At 38.7% G+C, this 15,919-nt stretch overlaps 1 protein-coding gene across 1 annotated transcript in view; it reads right to left on the bottom strand.

Moving 5' to 3' along the window:
- Positions 1–15,842, bottom strand: part of NCAPD3 (non-SMC condensin II complex subunit D3) — a 75,887-nt gene extending 60,045 nt beyond the window's left edge. The window contains exons 1-3 of the mRNA XM_080817829.1: positions 15,713–15,842; positions 13,376–13,530; positions 11,687–11,849 (exon numbers count right to left, since the gene is read on the bottom strand). Coding sequence (XP_080673955.1) covers positions 11,687–11,849; positions 13,376–13,530; positions 15,713–15,776 — 382 coding nt within the window. The 5' untranslated portion in view covers positions 15,777–15,842. The remainder of the gene's footprint in view (positions 1–11,686; positions 11,850–13,375; positions 13,531–15,712) is intronic.
- Positions 15,843–15,919: the final 77 nt, after the last annotated feature.

Genomic DNA, 15,919 nt, shown 5'->3' with positions numbered 1-15,919 from the left:
GCACAGAAATCAGTCGCATTTCTTTACACTAACAACAAGACAGAAGAAAGAGAAATTGAGGAGTCAGTCCCATTTACAATCGTACCCAAAACCATAAGATACCTAGGAATAAATCTAACCAAAGAGGCAAAGAATCTATACTCAGAAAACTATAAAGTACTCATGAAAGAAATTGAGGAAGACACAAAGAAATGGAAAAATACTCCATGCTTATGGATTGGAAGAACAAATATTGTGAAAATGTCTATTCTACCTAAAGCAATCTACACATTTAATGCAATCCCTATCAAAATCCCATCCATTTTTTTTAAAGAAATAGAACAAATAATCCTAAAATTTATATGGAACCAGAAAAGACCTCGAATAACCAAAGGAATATTGAAAAAGAAAGCCAAAGTTGGTGGCATCACAATTCCAGACTTCAAGCTCTATTACAAAGCTGTCATCATCAAGACAGTATGGTACTGGCACAAAAACAGACATATAGACCAATGGAACAGAATAGAGAGCCCAGAAATAGACCCTCAACTCTATGGTCAACTAATCTTCGACAAAGCAGGAAAGAATATCCAATGGAAAAAAGACAGCCTCTTCAACAAATGGTGCTGGGAAAATTGGACAGCCACATGCAGAAAAATGAAATTGGACTATTTCCTTACACCACACACGAAAATAGACTCAAAATGGATGAAGGACCTCAATGTGCGAAAGGAATCTATCAAAATCCTTGAGGACAATGCAGGCAGCAACCTCTTTGACCTCAAGCGCAGCAACTTCTTCCTAGGAACATCGCCAAAGGCAACAGAAGCAAGGGCAAAAATGAACTATTGGGATTTCATCAAGATCAAAAGCTTTTGCACAGCAAAGGAAACAGTTAACAAAACCAAAAGACAACTGACAGAATGGGAGAAGATATTTGCAAATGACATATCAGATAAAGGGCTAGTATCCAAAATCTATAAAGAGCTTATCAAACTCAATACTCAAAGAACAAATAATCCAGTCAAGAAATGGGCAGAGGACATGAACAGACATTTCTGCAAAGAAGACATCCAGATGGCCAACAGACACATGAAAAAATGCTCCACATCACTCGGCATCAGGGAAATACAAATCAAAACCACAATGAGATACCACCTTACACCAGTCAGAATGGCTAAAATAAACAAGTCAAGAAATGACAGGTGCTGGCGAGGATGCGGAGAGAGGGGAACCCTCCTACACTGCTGGTGGGAATGCAAGCTGGTGCAACCACTCTGGAAAACAGTGTGGAGGTTCCTCAAAAAACTGAAAATAGAGCTACCCTACGACCCAGCAATTGCACTCCTGGGTATATATCCTAAAGATACAAACGTGGTGCTCCGAAGGGGCACGTGCACCCGAATGTTTATAGCAGCAATGTCCACAATAGCCAAACTGTGGAAAGAGCCTAGATGTCCATCAACAGATGAATGGATAAAGAAGAGGGGGTATATATACACAATGGAATACTATGCAGCCATCAAAAGACATGAAATCTTGCCATTTGCGACGACGTGGATGGAACTAAAGGGTATCATGCTTAGCGAAATAAGTCAATCGGAGAAAGACAACTATCATATGATCTCTTTGATATGAGGAAGTGGAGGTGCAAGGTGGGGGGGGTTGGGGGGAGGTAGGAAAAGAAAAAGTGAAAAGATGGGATTGGGAGGGAGACAAACCATAAAAGACTCAATCTCAAGAAACAGACTGAGGGTTGCGGGGGGGAGGGGGGACGGGAGAGGGTGGTGGGGAAATGGACATTGGGGAGGGTATGGGCTATGATGAGTGCTGTGAAATGTGTAAACCTGACGATTCACAGACCTGTACCCCTGGGGATAAAAATACATTATATGTTTATTAAAATAAAAAATTAAAAAAAAAAAAAGAAGGAAAAAAAAATTGGGGGAGGTAGTTTCTTCTAAGAGATGAGAATACACCCAAAATCAAGTGGGTGGCTCTGTTCTATTCACCACTCTAATATATATATTTTTTCTTGTTATTTATTTTTTCTCCTTTTCTTCTCCCCTGGTTTCGGGTCCCTTCTGATTTGGTTAGCGTATATTTTTCTGGGTCTTTGCCACGCTTTTAGTATTTTGTTCTCTCATTCATTTATTCTTACCTGGATAAAATGACAAGGCAGAAAAACTCACCAGAAGAAAAAGAACAATAGGTGGTACCAACGGCTAGGAACCTAATCAATATGGACATTAGTAATACGTCAGAACTAGAGTTCAGAATGATGATTATCAAGATGCTAGCTGGGCTAGAAAAAAGCATGGAAGATATTAGAGAATCCCTTTCTAGAGAAAAAAAATCCCTTTCTGGAGAAATAAAAGAACTAAAATCTGACCAAGTTAAAATCAAAAAAGCTATTAATGATGTGAAATAAAAAATGGAGGCTCTTACTGTTAGGATAAATGAGGCAGAAGAGAGAATTAGTGATATAGAAGACCAAAAGATGAATAAAGAAGCTGAGCAATAGAGAGACAAACAACTACTGGACCACGAGGGGAGAATTCAAGAGATAAGTGATACCATAAGATGAAACAGTATTAGAATAATTGGGATTCCAGAAGAAGAAAGAGAGAGGGGGGCAGACAGTATATTGGAGTAAATTATTATAGAGAATTTCCCAAATATGGCAAAGGGAACAAACATCAATCCAAGAGGTGCAGAGAAGCCCTCTCCAAATCAATAAGAATAGTTCCACACCCCATCACCTAATAGTAAAACTTACAAGCGTTAGTGACAAAGAGAAAATCCTGAAAGCAGCTCAGGACAAGAGGTCTGTAACATACAATTGTAGAAATATTAGATTGGCAGCAAACTTATCCACAGAGTCCTAGCAGGCCAGAAAGGACTGGCAGGATATATTCAGAGCACTAAAGGAGAAAAATATGCAGCCAAGAAAACTATATCCAGTTAGGCTGTCATTGAAAATAGAAGGAGGGAAACAATAGAGAAACAATAACTAAAATAATTTGCAAACACCAAACCAGTTCTACAGGAAATATTGAAAGGGGTCCTCTAAGCAAAGAGAGTCTAAAAGTAACAAACCAGAAAGGAACAGAGATAATATACAGTATCAGCCACCTTACAGGCAATACAATGGCACTAAATTCATATCTTTCAATAGCTACCCTGAATGTAAATAGGCTAAATCCCCCAATCAAAAGACATAGGGTATCAGAATGGGAAAAAAAAAAGACCCATTGATATGCTGTCTCTGAAAGACTCCTTTTTTTAAAAGATTTTATTTATTTATTTGACAGGCAGAGATCACAAGTAGGCAGAGAGGCAGGCAGAGAGAGAGGGGGGAAAGCAGGCTCCCTGCTGAGCAGAGAGCCCTATGTGGGGTTTGATCCCAGGACCCTGGGATCATGACCTGAGCCAAAGGCAAAGGCTTTAACCCACTGAGCCATCCAGGCACCCCTGAGAAATTCATGTTAGACCCAAAGACACCTCCAAATTTAAAGTGAGGAGGCGGAAAACAATTTACCATGCTAATGCACATCAAAAGAAAGCTGGGCTGGCAATCCTTTTATCAGATAAATTAGATTTTAAGCCAAAGACTATAATAAGCAGCGAGGAAGGACACTATATCATACTCAAAGGGTCTGTCCAACAAGAAGATATAACAATTTTACATATCTATGCCCCTAACATGGGAGCAGCCAACTATATAAACCATTTAAAAACAACATCAAAGAAACACATCAACAATAATACAATAATAGTAGGGGACTTTAATACTCCCCTCACTGAAATGGACAGATCATCTAAGCAAAAGATCAACAAGGAAATAAAGGCTTTCAATGATACATGGACCAGATGGAAATCATAGATATACTTAGAACATTCCATTCCAAAGCAACAGAATACACATTCTTCTCTAGTGCACATGGAACATTCTCCAGAATAGATCACATCCTGGGTCACAAATCAGGTCTCAACCGGTACCGAAAGTCTGGGATCATTCCCTGCATATTTTCAGACTATAATGCTCTGAAACTAGAACTCAATCACAAGAGGAAAGTTGGAAATAATTCAAATACATGGAGGCTAAAGGGCATCCTACTAAAGAATGAATGGGTAAACTAGGAAATTAGAGAAGAATTTAAAAAACTCATGGAAACAAATGATAATGAAAACACAACGGTTCAAAATCTGTGGGACACAACAAAGGCAGTCCTGAGAGGAAAATATATAGTGGTGCAAACCTTTCTCAAGAAACAAGAAAGGTCTCAAGTACACAACCTAACCCTACACCTAAAGGAGCTGGAGAAAGAAGAGCAAAGAAAGCCTAAACCCAGCAGGAGAAGAGAAATCACAAAGATCAGAGCAGAAATCAATGAAATAGAAACCAAAAGAACAGTAGCACAAATCAATGAAACTAGGAGCTGGTTCTTTGAAAGAATTAATAAGATTGATAAACCCCTGGCCAGACTTATCAAAAAGAAAAGAGAAAGGGCCCAAATTAATATAATCATGAATGAAAGAGGAGAGGTCATAACCAACACCAAAGAAATACAAATGATTATAAGAACATAGTATGAGCAACTACACACCTGCAAATTTGACAATCTGGAAGAAATGGATGCATTCTTAGAGACATATAAACTACCAAAACTGAACCAGGAAGAAATAGAAAACATGAACAGACCCATAACCAGTAAGGAGATTGAAACAGTCATCAAAAATCTCCCAAAAAACAAGAGCCCAGGGCCAGATGGCTTCCCAGGGGAATTCTACCAAACATTCAAGGAACAATTAATAACTATTCTCCTGAAACTATTCCAAAAAATAGAAATGGAAGGAAAACTTCCAAACTCATTTTATGAAGCCAGCATTACCTTGATCCCAAAACCAGACACCCCATCAACAAGGAGAATTGCAGACCAATATCTTTAATGAACACGGATGCAAAAATTATCACCAAAATACTAGCCAATAGGATCCAACAGTACATTAAAAGTATGATTCAGCACGACCAAGTGGGATTTATTCCTGGGCTGCAAAGTTGGTTCAACATCTGCAAATCAATGAATGGGATACATAAATAAAAGAAAGAACAAGAACCATATGATACTCAATATGTGCTGAAAAGCATTTGACAAAGTACAGCGTCTTTTCTTGATCAAAACTCTTCACAGTGCAGGGATAGAGGGTACATACCTCAATATCATCAAGGCCATCTATGAAAAACCCACAGCGAATATCATGCTCAGTGGGGAAAAACTGAGAGCTTTCCCCCTAAGGTCAGGAACATAGCAGGAATGTCCACTATGAGCACTGCTATTCAACATAATACTAGAAGTCCTAGGTTCAGCAATCAGACAACAAAAAGAAATAAAGGCATCTGAATTGGCAAAGAAGAAGTCAAACTCTCACTCTTTGCAGATGATATGATACTTTACGTGGGAAACCCAAAAGACTCCACTCCAAATCTGCTAGAACCCGTACATGAAGTCAGTAAAGTGTCAGGATATAAAATCAATGCACAGAAATCAGTTGCTTTTCTTTACACCAACAATAAGAGAGAAGAAAGAGAAATTAAGGAGTTGATCCCACTTACAATTGCACCTAAAACCATAAGATACTGAGGGATAAACCTAACCAATGAGGCAAAGTATCTGTACTCAGAAAACTATAAAGTACTCATGAAAGAAACTGAGGAAGACACAAAGAAAAGGAAAAATGTTCCATGCTTATGGGTTGGAAGAACAAATATTGTGAAAATGCCTATGCTATCTAAAGCAATCTACACATTTAATGCAATACCTACCAAAATACCATCAATATTTTTCAAAGAAATGGAACAAATAATCTTAAAATCTATATGGAACCAGAAAAGACTCCGAATAGCCAGAGGAATGTTGAAAAAGAAAAACAAAACTGGTAGCCTCACAATTCCAGACTTTAAGCTCTATTACAAAGCTGTAATCATCAAGATAGTATGGTACTGGCACAAAAACAGACACATAGATCAGTGGAACAGAACAGAGAGCCCAGAATCCATCAACTAATCTTCGACAAAGCAGGAAAATTCTTTCTAATTTTTTCCAAAATTTTCTCCAATGGAAAAAAGATAGTCTCTTCATCATGGTGTTGGGAAAATCTGACAGCCACATGCAGAAAAATGAAACTGGACCATTTCCTTACACCACACACAAAAATAGACTCAAAATGGATGAAAGACCTCAATGTGAGAAAGGAATCCATCAAAATCCTGGAGAAGAACACAGGCAGCAACCTCTTCAATGTTAGCTACAGCAACTTCTTCCTAGAAACACTGCCAAAGGCAAGGGAAGCAAGGGCAAAAATGAACTATTAGGATTGCTTCTAGATCAAAAGTTTTTGCACAGCAAAGGAAACAGTTAACAAAACCAAAAGACAACTGACAGAATGGGAGAAGATATTTGCAAATGACATATCAGATAAAGGGCTAGTATCCAACAATCTATAAAGAACTTATCAAACTCAATACCCAAAGATCAAATAATCCAATCAAGAAATGGGCAGAAGACATGAACAGATATTTCTGCAAAGAAGACATCCAGATGGCCAACAGACACATGAAGAAGTGCTCAATATCGCTCGGCATCAGGGAAATACAAATCAAAACCAATAAGATACCACCTCACAACAGTCAGAATGGCTAAAATTAACAAGTCAGGAAACTACAGATGTGGGCGAGGATGCAGAAAAAGAGGAACCCTCCTACACTACTGGTGGGAATGCAAGCTGGTGCAGCAACTCTGGAAAACAGTATGGAGCTTCCTCAAAAAATTGAAAATAGAACTACTCTATGACCCAGCAGTTGCACTACTGGGTATTTACCCTAAAGATACAAATGTAGTGATCCAAAGGGGCACGTGCACCCAAATGTTTATAGCAGCAATGTCCACAATAGCCAAACTATGGAAAGAACCTAGATGTCCATCAACAGATGAATGGATAAAGATGTGATACACATACACACACACACACACACACACACACACACACACACACACTGGAATACTATGCAGCCATCAAAAGAAACAAAATCCTGCCATTTGCAATGACACGGATGGAACTAGAGGGTATTATACTGAGCGAAGTAAGTCAATCAGAGAAAGATAATTATGATATGATCTCTCTGATATGAGGAATTTGAGAGGTAGAGTGGGGGGTTGTGGGCAGTAGGGAAGGAAAAAAATGAAACAAGATGGGATTGGGAAGGAGACAAACCATAAGAGACTCTTAATCTCACAATACAAACTAAGGGTTGCTGGGGGGGGTGGGGTAGGGATAGTGTGGCTGGGTTATGGACATTGGGGAGGGTATGTGCTATGATGAGTGCTGTGAAATGTGTAAATCTGATGATTCACAGACCTGTACCCCTGGGGCAAATAATACAGTATATGTTAATAAAAAAAAAAGAGTATCTCTTATGAATACAGATGCAAAAATCTTCAGTAAAATATTAGTTGTGCCCTCTTCAGCAGCACATATACTAAAATTAGAACAATACAGAGAAGATTAGCATGGCCCTGGGCAAGGATAACACACAAATTCACAAAGTGTTCCATATTTCTAATACATAAATAAATAAATAAAATATTAGCTAGCAGAATCTGGCAACACAAATAAAGGAGTATACACTATGATCACGGAAATCCAAAAACTGGTTTAACACAAAAATCAATCATCATAATACCATACTCTATTATTAGAATAAGGATCAAAAATCAGATGAACATCTCATAGATACAGAAAAGCAAATAATAAGATTCAATACCCTTTCATAATAAAACACTCAATAAACTAGGAGTAACAATGTCTTAAAGGTGATCTTCAAAACACCCACAGCAAATATCATCCTTAAGGACAAAAGACAAAGTTTTCCTCCTGAGATCAGAAACAAGACAAGATGTCCACCTCTTAACTTCTGCTCAGCACTATACTGGAGGTCCTCATCAGGACAATTGGACAAAAAAAAAAAAAAAAAAAAAGAAATGAAAAGAAATACAAGGCACCTAAACTGGAAAGGAAGAAGTAAAATTATGTCTATTCACAGAAGATATAACCCTATTAGATAAAGATAAAATCCTACTAGAAATAGTAATTGAGTTCAGTGAGGTTTCATAGTATAAGATTGGTAATAAAAAATCGATTGTACTCCTTTGATTAAAAAAAGGGCAGAGAACCTGAACAGATAGTTTTCCAAAAAAGACATACAAATTGTCAATAGGTACTTGAAAAGATGCTCAACATTACTAATCATCAGGGAAACACAAATCAAACCACAATGAGATATTACTTTATACCTATCACAATGGCTAAAATTAAAAAGACAAGAGGGGCACCTGGGTGGCTCAGTTAAGCATCTGCCTTTGGCTCAAGTAATGGTCCCAGTGTCCATGATGGAGCCCCAAGTCAGGCTCCCTGCTCAGTGGGGAGTCTCCTTCTCCCTTTGTCTCTGCCCCTTCCCCTGCTCGTGCTCTCTCTCTCTCTCCCTCTCTCTCACAAATAAATGAAATCTTAAAAGAAAAAGACAAGAAATGACAAATCCAAGGATATGAAGAAAAAGGAACTCTCATGCACTGTTGGTGAGGTGGGAATGTTGGTATAGCCACTGTGGAAAGAAAATAGCATGGAAGTTACTCAAAAAATTAAAAACTAAAATACTGTAAGATCCAATAATTCCACTACTGAGTATTTAACCGAAGAAAGCACTAATTAAAAAATTTACATGCACCCCTATGTTTACTGCAGCATTATTTACAATAGTCAATAGATGGACGCAGCCCAAGTGTGCATTGATAGATAAATGGATAAAGATGGGGTACATATATATAAAATGGATTACTCAGGTACAAAACAGAATGAGATATTGCCATTTGCAACAACACAGACTGACCTAGAGGGTAGTGTGCTAAGTGAAATAAATCAGACAGAGAATGACAAATATATGATTTCATATATATGTGAAAACTAAAAAAACAAAACAAACAAAAAAAGCTGAAACAAACCAATAAATACAAAGAACAAACTGGTAGTTGCTTGAGGGATTGGAGATGGGCAAAATGGGTGAGGGGAAATAGAAGGCTTCCAGTTACAGAATGAATAAGTCATGGAAATGAAAGGCACAGCACAGGAAATATACCCAATAGTACTGTAATAGCATAGAACGGTGACACTATAGCCTCACTTGGAGTGAACATAGCATAAGGTATAGGCTTTTCATATATAGACTTGTTCCATCACTATATTGTATAACTGAAATTAATGTGACATTGTACATCAACTACACTTAAATATTAAGTAAATAAATGTAAATTGTACCTCTACACACTACCAGTAAACAATCTGAAAATGAAACTGAGAAAACAATTTCATCTACAATAGCATGGAAAAGAATAAAATACTTAGGAATAAATTTTTTTTTTTTTTAAGATTTTACTTATTTGACAGAGAGAGATCACAAGTAGGCAGATAGGCAGGCAGATACAGAGGAGAAAGCAGGCTCCCTGCCAAGCAGAGAGCCCAATGCGGAACTCGATCTCAGGACCCTGAGATCATGACCTGAGCTGAAGGCAGAGGCTTATTAACCCACTGAGCCACCCAGGCGCCCTAGGAATAAATTTTACTGAGTAAGTGCAAGAGTTGTACATTGGAAAGTATAAAATATTGAAACAGATGAGGGAAAAACAAAATAAATGGAAAGATAGACTGTGTTCATGGATTGGAAGACTTAATGTTGTTAAGATGGCAACACTCCTCAAACTGATCTACGGATTCAGTGTGCTGTCAAAATCCCAGAAGCCTTTTTGGGGAGAAATTGACATGCACCTCCTTTAATTCACATGGAAATGCAAGGGACCCAGAATAACCAAACAATCTTTTTTTTTTTTTTTTAAGATTTATTTATTTATTTATTTATTTGACAGACAGATCACAAGTAGGCAGAGAGGCAGGCAGAAAGAAGGGAGGAAGCAGGCTCCCTGCCGAGCAGAGAGCCCGATGCGGGGCTCGATCCCAGGACCCTGGGATCATGACCTGAGCCGAAGGCAGCGGCCCTAACCCACTGAGCCACCCAGGCGCCCCTAACCAAACAATCTTGAAAAAGAGCACACTGTGATTAAAAATTGAGTCTCAACAGCATTGCAACCATAATGCAGAAACATTTAAAAACAGAAGATAACTGGCAAGAACACCACTTGCTGGAAAGCTGCAAGTAGCCTATAATGAACAACACTCTTCACTTTGGCATACATTTCCACCTTAATCAGAAGGAACTGGATCTAACAAGTGAAGACAAGAACAAAAGTGGGTTCCTAAAACTACCACTTTTCTGTAAGACAGCTCAGTTACAACTGAGATACTGTTTAGCAAGAAGGAAGTCTTTAGGGGTGCCTGGGTGGCTCAGTGGGTTAAATCCTCTGCTTTCAGCTCAGGTCATGATTCCAGGGTCCTGGGATTGAGCCCCGCATTGGGCTCTCTGCTCAGCAGGGAGCCTGCTTCCTCCTCTCTCCGCCTGCTTCTCTGCCTACTTGTGATCTCTGTCTGTCAAATGAATAAATAAAATCTTAAAAAAAAAAAAAGAAGAAGAAAGTCTTTAGAAACTCACTTCAGAAGTCATTATTGGGAGCTTTTTAAAAAAAAAAAAAAAAAAAGATTTTATTTATTTATTTGACAGAGAGAGAGATCACAAGCAGGCAGGGAGGCAGGCAAAGAGAGAAAGGGGGAAGCAGACTCCCCGCTCAGCAGAGAGCCCGATGCGGGGCTCGATCCCAGGACCCTGAGATCATGACCTGAGCCGAAGGCAGAGGCTTAACCCACTGAGCCACCCAGGCACCCCTGGGGCTTTAACAATAATACAAATTAATGTTCAAGGCTTTATATGTCTTTTTACTATTCCTCAAATCATATGGAACAATCATTATCCTTAACAGTTATTATAAATGACAATAAATATAAATATAAATATACAAATGACAATAAATATAAAAAATGACAAACAGTAACTTTAGGTTCTCCAGCTACATCCCCCTCTATGTACCATCCTCTCTTGCCTTGGGTTTGGGATGGGTAGAAGAGACTCTTACTGCTCACAGGAGGAACAGCCACCTAAGTGTTCTAACAATAAAGGAAGTAAAACAATGCTCATAGACTACTTTCCTGTGCTTTCCTTCATCAAGCATTACTAGCTATTCTCATGCTTTCTTTATTAGAATGGTTTTAAAGTATTTTTTCATATCTGCATAGGAGAGAGATTATATATAACACAATGACTCCCCAGTCTTTCTCAGTCTGGACAGGGAGTCAGGAGATGAGCAGGCAGTATCAGTTTTTTACACTAGGTGGGGGTGGGTGGGAATGGAGCTCTTGTAGCTTAGAAATAATTCCCCTCCTCAAGCTTTTAATTCTCTCAGATTAATTGCATTAGGTTACAGACACACCATATTTAAAAAAAAAAGAAACAAGGGAAAGATATTTCTTGAACACCTGTAACATGCCATGTATTTTATAGACATACTCTCATTTAATCACCAGAACAACTATGAGATGGGTTACTATTGCTCCATTTTAGAAGTGAGAAAACAAAATGTAAGGGGTCAAAACAATGTAAAAATTTAAAACAAAAGTATATTTATTCCATCATATCAAATATACATACCTGGTACTTCCAGCAGCAGAAAATAAAGCCCAGCAGCATGAAGGCCATATTGTCGATACTGCACGCTGACACTTTTCTTATGGACTGTTTGAACAAAGTGATAGAACAATGCCACCAGTGCCCTGTGAGAAATACTGTTCTCAATGAAGAAGGTCCAAATGCTCTGGGGAGAGGCAGAGACATAAAAGCCAAGAATTACAGAAATGGGAAAATCTCTTGTTATTTGATTTTAGCAAGTATTTAGTATCTCATTAAAAAAAAAAAGAACAAACCAACCTGGCTCCTAATTATAAATCTTCAAGGGGACTGAAACAAAAAAATTAAAATGTAGTATTCAAAATTACAAAGATAAATTAGTATATAAGAAACATAAATAATCAAATTTTCAAAAATAATTTGGGGATAGGTTTGAAGCATATATATTTCTGAAATTATCATAGTTAAAAATTATACTAAGACCTTTGGGGCACCTTATATTAGTGTTTACTCAAACACTTTTTTTACCCCTAAAGGGTAAACACTATAGTTTACCCCTCTATATTAAAAGTATTCAAAACCATTTATCACTCTAATTACTAACTGAAGAAATCAAAGCCATTTACTTAAAATTTAAATGCTCTATGGGCAGTGGGAACAGGAAAAGAAATACCTGAAAGTTTCTCCCTCAGCAGACTTTAGAAGTGACCTAGGTTAGAAAGGAAATACACCTGCGACTATAAATCACAATTTTATTAATTGTATCATTCCTCCATGTTTTGCCAATTAAACACATGAAGAGGAAATGGGTTATTTCTATAAACCAAACACACCAGCAACTAAATATGGTTTATCCTGGAGTACCTTTAAAAAAACTTGGGCCCACTAAAGTTCAAGAAATCAGACCTTGTACTTTCTGATTTCCTGTAGACAGGGAAAATGGGAGGTAATGTCTTGGCTTAGCCACACTGCTTAGCACGTGCCACTTTACAGAAGAGCATATTTAGAATCCTATGAGCAGTCTGCATTTTTTTCACCTGAAACTTCCAGAAGAAATCACCTCCTACTTTTATAGCAGTCACCTCCTCATTCCTAACGCCACTTCAGCTGTACTCCACTCACCTATAACCGTGACCCTGCAGGTCACCAATGATGATCCAATCATCTCTGCCCCAACTTCCTTGTGTCAGAACTCTGCCTGCCCATGACCTCTACAGCACTTGATGCCTGGCTACTCCCTAGTCTTCATATCAACACTCACCACACTCTGACAGCTTGCCTGCACATCACTTTGAACCAGCTTTCTCAGTCCTGTCCTGTCTCTTCTCTTCCCCACTGACCTCATGCATCGCTGCACTTCACCTATCCCCTTGATTCAGATGGCTCTTCCTATCTATGTGGTTGAATTTTTACTTCTTTCCTAGTTTTCCAATTCACATTGCCAGTGACCTATTACATATCCCTAAGAATTGCCTAACAGAATTTCATGTTCAAAAGCCTAAACTGAACCTGTAATCTTCCCACTTGACTTAGCTATTAGCCATTACAATTTTATAACAAATGAACCACATTCTCTATGCTATTCTTATCATACTCCATATAAACTGTATACTAAAAAGGCTAAGCTTCAGATTACAATGACTTTCATCTTCCACTTCTGACACCTAAAGACAACTGGCTTAATTTTTAATTTTATTTATTTACTTATTTTACCTCTGTAGATCCATGTTCTTCAGTAGCAAAGGGGAAAACACTTTCATATAGTTTTGTGAATGCATTCAATCCAGTCTCTAGGATTTCTGCTTCTATGCTGGGATCCAAAGGCTCAGTCTCTGTGAAATCCAGTTCCCATACTGTGTCCACCCATTCTAGTAGGAAAATGCAATTAAATAAAACGTTTTTATAATAAGTAAAACATCAATAACCTTTAGATTTTAAGTATATTTAAAAAGAGAAAACTTGGGGCGCCTGGGTGGCTCAGTCGTTAAGGGTCTGCCTTCAGCTCAGGTCATGATCCCAGGTCCTGGATTTAAGACCCACATCAGCACCCTGCTCAGCGGGAAGCCTGCTTTTCTGTCTCCCACTCCCTCTGTTTGTGTTCCCTCTCTTGCTGTCTCTCTCTCTCTCTCTTTCTGTCAAATAAATAAAACCTTAAAAAAAAAAAAAAGGAGAACTTACTATCACAACTCACATTTAAACATACAATACAGTTGAGCATAATTAAAAGAGAGCAGGAAATGTTAAAAATCTTTTTTAAAATCAGAACTGGCAGCTGGTTATGAGATTGATCATCACCTAAAAATACCAAGAAAGAAAACACTTTTTAGATCTGAATGACACTTCAAAACACTGAACGATATGGCTTTTCCATAATTCAATCTGGAGAAGAAAGAGAGGTTAATAAAAGATTGCCTTAGATGTCCCTTTGTGAAAATCTTACAATCAAGTTAATAAACCCAAAGAAAGTATGCAGCACAAAGGGACACCTGAGGCAACTGTTTAACATGCTTAATTCTTCACTCACTCTTTCCTAATCATTCTCCTAACAAATACAATCCTCTTCCTAAAAATATTCTTGCATCTTTTCCTGCCTCTTTTTCCCTCATATTCTCCCATTTATCTTATATGCATATTTTTAAACACATACCAATATTTCAGATCTTATTTTTGGATCACAACTACTCAAGCCCCAAAGAAAAGAAAAAAGATCTGGTCAGGAAATTAATAAATTCAATAAATGATAGGTACTATCTTTTTTTTACGTTTATTATTTTCATGATAGATCAGTGTTAAAACAGTAATAGGTATGTAAAACACTAGAGAGCATAGAAGAAAATATTATGGAGGAGGTGGGAAGGTTAAAAGAAGTGGGAGAGATGATTCTGCTTCAACTGGACCTAAATGTAGGAGTTTATTTGGGAAAGAAATGTAAAAAAGCATTCCAGACAGAGAGAACAAAGAGAAAGTAAGTATAGCCTGTTTAAAAATAAACAAAATAGTTTTAACACTGAGCCTTAGTGTGAAAGGTGAGAGTCATTATTAGTATTTATTTATGCTATAAGTAAATAGAATTTATTCGCCAGCTACTATGTGCCAGGTACTAAATTAATCTTCACAAAACTCCTGTGAGGTAGATATTATTATAATCCCCATCTGACATGTAAGAAAACTATGGCTTAGCAAGGTTAAGCAACTTGATCCGTGATACAGAGATGCTAAACTGAAGAGCCAATCCCACAGTTCTGACTCCAAAGGTTATGCTTTTGGAAAAGAAGACTGCAGTGAGTGGTGAACCCTCCTACAGGGCATGCCAAAGACTTGGTCATTTATTTAAGAAATAAAGGAGAAACACTGAAGGCTTAAAGACTTGATAGGGTCACGTTTGTGTTTTCAAAAGTGATCCTGGTAGAGGTGTAGGGAATAGGCTGAAAGAGTTGGCATGAGAAAACGGCTAGGATACAGGCTGGCTATCGTGAGGGCTTGCTGCTCGACAGCAGCATCAGAAAAAGGAGCAAGGAGGACCTGAGAGACATCTCTGAGGGGAGGACAACCGGTGGCTGTGAGCAGTGAGGATGAAGAAGGAATGCCATGACTCCCAGGTTTGTGGATTGGCTGGTACCAACAACTGGCTTTGGGAACCCCAGTTTCACGCATGTAACGTCTGAGGTCCCTGTGAGACATCCATTTAAACCAACGAACACGAAGTTCAGGAAATAAGTCTGAACGAAGAACCAGATTTACTATTTTAAAACCAAAGAACTCGATGAGACAGCCAGTGAGGATTTACAGAATAAACAAGGGAAGGCCGAGAAAACATGCAAAAGAACTAAAAGAGATCGTACCATATAAGCTCTCTTTTTCCTGATCCTTCACTAGGTTGACCCCCTCTTCCACACCCGGCTCGCCACTGTCCTGGAATGCACAGACCTGGAGACCCCAGACTGCTGAGAGCCGAGCGCCCCACCCCCACTCCAGGCCCGGGCAGAGGAGCACCGCATTCGCAAAGCACCACAGCCTGGCCTCCCCGAGACTCACGCCTCGTTTTCTCACCAGAGCTGAGATCCAGCGGACACCAGGGCTGCAGGCCGCTCCCAAGGCCCGGCAGCGCCACCATTATTGCTCAGGAACCGGTTAGCCTCCCCGGTGGTCAACTTTCAAAGCTCGCTCCCGCGCGCGCTCCGAGACGTTCCTGTGGACCAATCACAATGTGGGGAATTTCCCACCGACTAATCGTCGCACCCAGCAGTTTTCCCTCTA

Source organism: Martes martes (assembly GCF_963455335.1).
Source record: "Martes martes genome assembly, chromosome: 10".
Classification (NCBI taxonomy): domain Eukaryota; kingdom Metazoa; phylum Chordata; class Mammalia; order Carnivora; family Mustelidae; genus Martes; species Martes martes.
The sequence above is the reverse complement of the archived record's forward strand: the minus strand, read 5'-3'. Positions and strand labels throughout refer to the sequence as shown.